The sequence below is a fragment of the Ctenocephalides felis genome, unplaced genomic scaffold, assembly GCF_003426905.1.
Source record: "Ctenocephalides felis isolate EL2017-DRISC unplaced genomic scaffold, ASM342690v1 CF-g0.4_SCAFFOLD_03571, whole genome shotgun sequence".
In the NCBI taxonomy this organism is placed as follows: domain Eukaryota; kingdom Metazoa; phylum Arthropoda; class Insecta; order Siphonaptera; family Pulicidae; genus Ctenocephalides; species Ctenocephalides felis.
Genome location: NW_020539725.1, coordinates 18,085,420 through 18,093,944, shown reverse-complemented (window position 1 = coordinate 18,093,944; position 8,525 = coordinate 18,085,420). Strand labels below are relative to the sequence as shown.

General features: G+C 28.8%; 1 protein-coding gene across 1 annotated transcript; it reads left to right on the top strand.

The window, feature by feature from the left end:
- The first annotated feature begins 1,303 nt into the window (after positions 1 to 1,303).
- On the top strand, positions 1,304 to 8,134 carry LOC113385712 (esterase B1-like). The gene is made up of 6 exons (XM_026623551.1): positions 1,304 to 1,507; positions 3,503 to 3,605; positions 3,675 to 3,928; positions 4,898 to 5,101; positions 6,655 to 7,424; positions 7,948 to 8,134. Exons 1-6 carry the CDS (start codon positions 1,304 to 1,306, stop codon positions 8,132 to 8,134), a joined length of 1,722 nt encoding a protein of 573 aa, XP_026479336.1.
- Positions 8,135 to 8,525: the final 391 nt, after the last annotated feature.

Below are 8,525 nucleotides of genomic sequence, written 5' to 3'. Positions count from 1 at the left end.
TAATTTGTGAACACTATTACATGAAATTATTTTCTCCATTGAATGGGAGCTTTTTTAATATTGGCATATTTAATTTAGTGATCTATTAAATTAGATGAAAATATAAAATGCCGGGGGATATAATTATAAAATATATAAATTAATTATCAAATCAAATGACTACTTTTAATAAAGAGATGAAACTATTAGTAAATTTGTTAAATGTAATTTTCTTGATTTACTTGTTCCTTGATATTCAGTAATATAATAGTTTAAAATACTTATAAAAAACATCATGAACTAAGTTCTAAATTTTTGCCATTTATGAAACAAGTTAAAATGCTACTCTAGAAATAATAAAGAATATAAACACAAAGTTTAATGAAATTGGAAAGTGTGGCAGGAAGGTGAAAATTGAGGGTTGCATCCATGCATTTTTCAAAATGCACTCAAAAAAAAAGAAAATTGATTCAATGCAGTAAGAATAAGTTAAAGTTGGAAAACTCTTGCTGAAATTATTTTTTTTTTTGTAAAATTGAGCTTTCTATAGGCTCAAAAAATCTCAAATTCAGTCACAAACTTTCACTGGCAGAAATTGAGATGAAAAACGATGTAATTACTGTAATAATTCATACGAAATAAGAGTTTGTGGTACGAGAGTGAAAACTTAGGGTTATGTGCTTTTATACACGAAAAAATGACCAAAACAATTAAAAATAAAATTGGAATAGTCAACATCACGTGGTTTCAATCGTGGTTTCAATCAAAATTGTACAAAAACCTGTCCGGAGATATACCTAAAAGATTTCCAAACTTTAACGGGAATTGGATTATGGTTTTTAAATTTATAGGGCATAAACACACACAAACAAATAGATATATAAAAAATTATAATGAAAATTTAACTTATTTTTATCTTGGCTGAACTAAAACCATTGGCTGATTGAAAATTTCCAAATCATATATTGTGTTCCGATATTACATAAATCGACATTTGCACGAACCATGCTCCGCGTACCCTATGTTTCACTTAAATTATTAATGCATTTAGGTTATTAACTATCACTAATATGTACCGAAATAATTCCTTATTCATGTATATAATTGGAACTATTATTATTGCATTGGTCAAATGATCAAATCGCGTTGAACTATGCTCGTGCCATCGTATAAATATTCATGGCTGCCATACATTATCATATATAAGCCTCGCTTACATTCTCATCTGTTTGAATCGAAGTAAATCCATAGAAGTAAATGCATCGAGCAATACGGATCCGTCTAGGACTTCAATAAATTAATTAGTAATAGTTGTAATGAGATGATGATAAACGTATTCAATATGAACAAGTTATATGTAGTTGTGTTATTTTTTGCAATTCTGCAATGTGTATTATGTGAACCTTTAGTAAAAGTGACCCAAGGAATGCTGAGAGGCAAAGAGTACGTCACCGATGATGGTCAATGTTACCATGCTTACAAAGGGATACCGTATGCAAAAGCACCGTTAGGACATTTGAGGTTCAAGGTAAATATATGAAAGTATTTGATGAAAGTTTGATGAATAGTTTGAATTATTTTTATAAGACGGGATTTGAATGGCTCCCGGCTCTGATATACGCTTGGAGTAGCCTGATGTCAAGCAGCAGTAGCGTCAGTTTTCACTTATAAATTTAGATAGCAATATGTTTCCAAACGAGAAAAGCCCTTACCCGGCATTGCTTCACCAATAAAAAACTAATCAGTATCACATAAATTGTAATATGTATCAAAATTCATCACATAGAGATGGGTCAAATGTTTGGGTTGCCATCTATGAAGAAACGACATAGTTTATTAAATATCAAAATAACAGCTTATAGAGAACTATTTAAAAAGATCTTGCCTGTTGTTCATATAAATTTTAATAAAATTACTTCATTTTTATTTTTACAATACATGCACACAATCCTCAATTTTCACTTTACAATTTTGTTAATCATTTGTAACTTGATCAATAACTGGTTCATTATCGTCTTTTTGTGGACGTTTTTCACCCAATTTCGATTCAAATTTTTCAAAATTAATAAAAAGTTAAATTATTAACTTTCCGTAGGGCAAGTTATTGTAATCGTCCAAAAATCTAAATTAAAATTTTTTACATTTCTTCATATTCTGAAGGTTTCTGAACATTTTGGCATACCTCAGAAAAAATGGATGTTTGTGTATGTATGGATACAATTTTTCGTCCACGCTTTCGAGCGCACGGTTCAACCGATTTAAATGGTTCAAAAAACATTCGATTCCTATTGATAGGAAGATGTGCTGATTAGTTTTTGGCAAAGACAAGTCTAGCCATTTCGAAGATACAGAGTGCAGAAAATAGTAATCGAATTTTTGAGAAAACGTAGCATCTGATTTGAATGATCCAAAACGCATTTAATTCCTGATGATAGGGAGAAGTGGTGATTGGTTGTTGGCAAAGGCAGGTCCAGCCGTTTCTGAGATACGGAGCTAAATGTGCAAAACATGGCGGTTTTTGAGAAAAATAAGCATCTGATTTGAATGAGTCAATGAGCTTGTGTTGACTAAACGATTGATTACTTAAATTGAACTACTTTTCTGAAAATAACTATTAAGAGTATTTCAAACATTTGACCAGCAAATAAATAATTTTTTTCTCATTCACGTAACGCACACGTTATTTAACATTGGTGATTACGTTTATATAATAAATGTTAATGACTCCAAAATTGCAGTTTGAATTTAATTAACTAGTGTTATGCAAGTATTTATTATGATAATTGTCTTTAATTAATGTAAATTATTAATATAACAGTCAGCATTAAATATGGAAAGTATTGTTCGCTAAATGGATAAACCTAATACACATGATGTAAAGAGTAAATGATATCTTTGAATATATGTATGTATATGGATTTCCATCTGAATATGAGTTTAATTTGCAAAATAATTAATCCAAGTGATTATCAAATAAAAATGTTTTAGGTTTAGATTTTAATTTTGGAAAATAAATTGAAAAACATAAAATTATTTGATGATTTATTTGAGGTAAAATGTGTCGCAAAAGCACTCAAAGCTATTAGAGCAATTATAAAATTCCAATTGTTTCTTTTCCAAATTCATCTAAACAATTGTAACATCTAATTGATGTCATAATATTTTTTTTGGTTGAATTAGAATCTGTACATATTAGGACATTCAGTAATTAACAATTTGACGTTGTTATATGTATTTTTTATAAATGGTTGGCAACCCAGTAGATGCCCAATCCAGTCGTGACTAATTAACTATATTCGAAGTATTTGTTCACATTTTTATGATTATGTGCAGAGGCGATTGTAAATACGAGACAGTTGTAAATAAAAGAGATAATAAAAGAAAAAAAAACTGAAACCTCATCGGGCCAGCGAACTAGTTTATGCTAGCTACGTCTGAAACAATTTTGACACCGCTGGTCTCGAAAAATAAAAATGTGTATAAAATTCACAAACTTTTCTAATAATAATAATAATATTTATAGGCACCTCAAGAACCAGAATCGTGGTTTGGTGTACGTAAAGCCTTTACCGAGGGCAATATTTGCAAGCAATATGACCTATCTACCGGCGAAAAAAAAATTGCAGGTGGAGAAAATTATTAATTACTAGTTAAATATAACACATGTAAAAACTAACAATTAAGTTTTATTTCAGGCGATGAAGACTGTCTATATTTAAACGTATACACGCCTAAAACTTACAAGAAAACTCAGGCTGACTTACCAGTGATGGTTTGGCTTCATGGAGGAGGATTTTTAAGCGGATCTGGAAATTCAGACACTTTCGGCCCTGACTGGTTAGTTGCTCGTAATATGGTTGTGGTGACCCTAAATTATCGACTGGGGCCTTTTGGATTCCTCAACTTGGGAATTGCAGATGCTCCTGGAAATATGGGATTGAAAGACCAAGTTAGTAATAAACTAATAATTCATTTCAAAATTGAAAGTAATTAATAGTTATAAAAAATGTCTTTCCTTCGAATTATATATATATATATATATATATATATATATTTTAAATTCAAGTTAAATATAGGGGTTTTAAGAAAATTGTCCTATTTATTTAAAAAAAGATAGTAAAAGCTCCTAATATATTCAAATAAAACTATGAATTGTCTGTTGTATATAATTCTATTCATAACATTTTATTTCAAATTGGCGGTTTTACCAATTACATTATTATTGCTATATAACGTATTTAGTTTCATGGTAAATGGTACTACTCAGAAATTGCATTAAAATTATAAATTGAATACCAGATTAATGAACACGCCATTTATACTTTCGAATATGTAAGATGTAAAAATTAAACATCATGCGAATATCTCAATAGTATTGTTTTCAGTTGCGATTTGAAATATAAAATTGTGGGTCAATGATAAAATCTAACTAGTCTTGTTATATATCTGATCTAAAAGAGTAATCAAATTTTTATTATTATATTATGGTTTTAGTAATATATCAATTTTATGGAAAAAGTACCCAACAAAATAAAATAGGCATTAATATAATATATGCAAAAATGTGAAAAATTAAGAATTTTTATTCAAAAAAGGTTTATGTGCTAAGCATACATGATATATCTAATAACGAGAAAGAAAAGTTTAATAATGAGCAAAACAAAAAGCAATTAAAGTGAATCATAGATATAATTATTAACTTATCAATAAATCATGGGGCCATTTTTTTGGCAAAATGGGTATAATAATACTATGTTACGGTCTATTTTATTGAAGCATTGACCCCAATATTTGTTAAAAGATAAATTGAGAAGTCTCAAAATCAATTCAATTTTAACTTGTCCTATTGGTCATATTATCTTATAGATATTAAATTATATAGTTGATCGATGCTTAAGTTTTTTTCCTTCGTCTCTAGGTTGCAGCTCTCCAATGGGTCCAAGACAATATAGATGGTTTTGGAGGTGATCCTAAAAATGTAACTCTAGCTGGATCTAGTGCAGGAGCAGCAAGTGTAAATTACTTAGTTTTGTCAGAAAATACCAAAGATTTATTCCAAAAGGCTGCTATATTAGGAGGAAGCGCTCTCAATCCGTGGGCAGTTGACCATAATCCCAAAGAGGTAAAGAAAAATTAATTTGTTTTATAATTTCAAAATTACCAAACAAATCCGAAACCCAAACAAATATTTAAAGTAATTGATTGAAAATTTTCCTACTCGAAGATTTCGAAGACTTCGAAGAATTTAAAAAAATTGCCATACGATCTTAACTAAAATGCCAAAAAAAAGGAGATATTGGAGAGAAACTGTTTAAAAGCATAAAAACAGAATGTTGTCTTAAAAAATAATGTATATTTTGATTAGCAATAAAATTAAAAAAACGATGTATATTATTCAACTAAATTGTATTTTTGAAATTTTCCAAAATCTACAAGATCTTGATAGAATGAAAACCTATTACAATGTCATTACACTAAAATTGACAAACAATGAATGGCAAAACTTAAAGAGGTAATATATACATACATACATACATACATACATATATATATATATACGAGGTCTGTTCAAAAAGTACCCGGAATTTTCGTTTTTTCAAAAAAATATTTATTTATTCGTCTACATTAATGTGGTCCCCTTCAAAGTAGTCCCCCCCAGATATAATACACTTATGCCAGCGTTTTTTCCAATTTTCGAAGCACCCTTGATATTCACTTTTTGATATGTCCTTGAGCACTCTCAGCGATTTTCTTCAATCGAGGAAAACCGCCGTCCTTTCATGGGTCTCTTCAACTTTGGGAATAAGAAAAAGTCACACGGAGCCATATCTGGTGAATTTTTGCACTTTGCAACACTTTATTTCATTTTTTACGCAAAATTTAATACAAATTCTTTGACTTTTCAATTCTTCCATTGTAAAAATCGCCGAGCTCAGAAAAACACGTCGAACCTTAGCGACTACCACAGACAAAGTAAACAGTGAATATAGCTGAAAATTTTATCATACTTTAGGGGCATGTATACCAACACAATAAAAAAAAATTTTGACAATCAGACACTCCAGACCCGCGAAATTTAATTATTAGTAATTCCGGGTACTTTTTGAACAGACCTCGTATATATATATATATATATATATATATATATATATATATATATATATATAGTGTGTATGTATATAAAAAAAGAAAAATTTAACTCTCAGTATACTAAACAATAGCAAATTATCATACTATAGAAAAATATTATTGAACTTCGAACTGGATCAAATTATGCATGAAAAAATATAAACAATCATTTTGGAAACGTTAAAATGATTTGGACAACTTTGGTTTATTAATGTTCTTTGAAAGCAATTTAAAAACCTATTACTTCAAATTCTGGAATAATAAAGAAAATTGGATGTTTCAACCTAATATTAAATAGTTACATTTCAGTATTTCAACATCGATAATGTACCTATACTTGTAAGCGTATCTACTTTCAGGAAAAATCCAGATTAACAAAAACTTGTTTATACTTTAGTAAATATGAAACTAATTTATTTACATATTCAATTGATAAAATAACCGTAATCAAAGTTAGAAAATATTAATTCGAACTCTAGCCAAGAATCTTTCTGAAGCTTTCGATTGTATGTGCATATTATTCATTCATTTCCATACATTTTTTAGAATGCCTATAAACTTTCTGAAGCTTTGGGCCACATTGCCTCTTCTGCAAACGATGCTTTGGACTTCCTAAAATCAGCTTCTGCTGATGACATCATTCAATCAGTAGGAAGTCCACCTTGGTCAACTATTGTTGCTGATGAAAATCATTTGATTGGCAACATTACATTTGTTCCGAGTATCGAAAAAGAATTGGCAGGTGAAAAATCAATAATTACATCACCAGTTAAGGATATTATAAAATCAGGAAACTTCCAACACGTCCCAATGTTATTTGGATTTGCTGATGGCGAAGGAATTTTAGCATACAAAGACGCCAAATTAGATCCAGTAACTTATGGACTCAAAGACGTAGATTTCGGTTGGTATGTGCCAAAAGAACTTTGCTTGACAGAAAATACCGAGAAATTTCATGATGTGGCTGAAATGATAAAGAAATTTTATTGCGGAGAAGATGTTTGCACTGATTTCGACATAAACACATTCATGAAAATTAAAGGTGACACGTGGATTATCAGGGGAATTGATAATATGGTGAATCTTTTGGCACAACATTCATCGCAACCAATTTACTATTATGAGTTTGCATTTGATGAATTTGGATTATTGAGAGACTTTTATGGAGATACAAATATAAAAGGAGCATGCCATGCAGATGATCGCAGCTTTTTCTTCAAGAATAAAAATGTTGCTCTTCCCAAAGATGTTAACGAAAATGTGAACAAAACTCACCAAAGATTTATGGAAATAATATCTAATTTCGTGAACACAGGGTAAGTTATAAATTATAATTAATAATACTTAAGATATGATCAATTTAAATGGTATACTCGTATTTTGTAACAGAGGAGAAAAGTTTTTCTTAAAGAGATCATAGAATTGAATCTATCATATGTAGATTTAATATCAACAAAACTAGATTGAGCCATAAAATTAACATTTAATATATATAAATGATATATAGTTTTAAGTTTAAATAGTTTAGGTTTTGATTTTCACAAAATTTTAGCAATATGTTTTAAAGGCAGTGGTTATAAAACTTCGATATCCACATTCATATGATACAAAAAGGCAGAAATAAAATTTGAAATAATAATTAATAGCACAACTTCGAATTCTACCAAATTATTATTACATTATTGAATAATCAGATATGTAAATGATAAAATATTAAAGCAATTACCTTTATGGAAAATTAAAGAAATAATATGTCTTAGAACTAATATAGCAGTATCTAAAGTTTTTTCTGAAAAAAAATATAGAAAAGCTGAAGATTAATATTATACTTTTTTTCAGGAATCCCACATATCATAAAACAGAAGTATTACCTATTGATTGGCAACCTGTCACCAAAGACACCACGAATTATTTATCTATAGGAAAAGATCTGGAATTAAAAACAAATCCAAAAGCTGAATCATTAACATTCTGGAGGAACTTGATTGTGAATGAGACAGATTGTAATACAGAAAAAGAAGTTTAAAAAAGATCTTATAATATTATAAATAAAATTCAAAATTTTGCGCCTAAGTTGGTTTATGTAGGCAAAACATCCAACGGATTGGAATCTTCAGCTGCAGGTCTAAGAAATGATTCAAAAATGAAGACTATGTAGGTCTTCCAAAGTTGAATACAAATTAATAATTGTAAATATTTAAATTGAGTAATATTATGATAATAATACTATTAGTTTATAATTATAGTTATATAAGAATAGTTAATAATTTATTACTATTTATAAGCATCCACATGACTTGAATTTTCAAACAATGAAATAAACTTTAAAAAATTCAAACTGATGCAAAAATGCTATTATTATTTAATTTTAAAAAAGAGTAAAGGTATGAACCATAGGGAATAATTATTACTATATT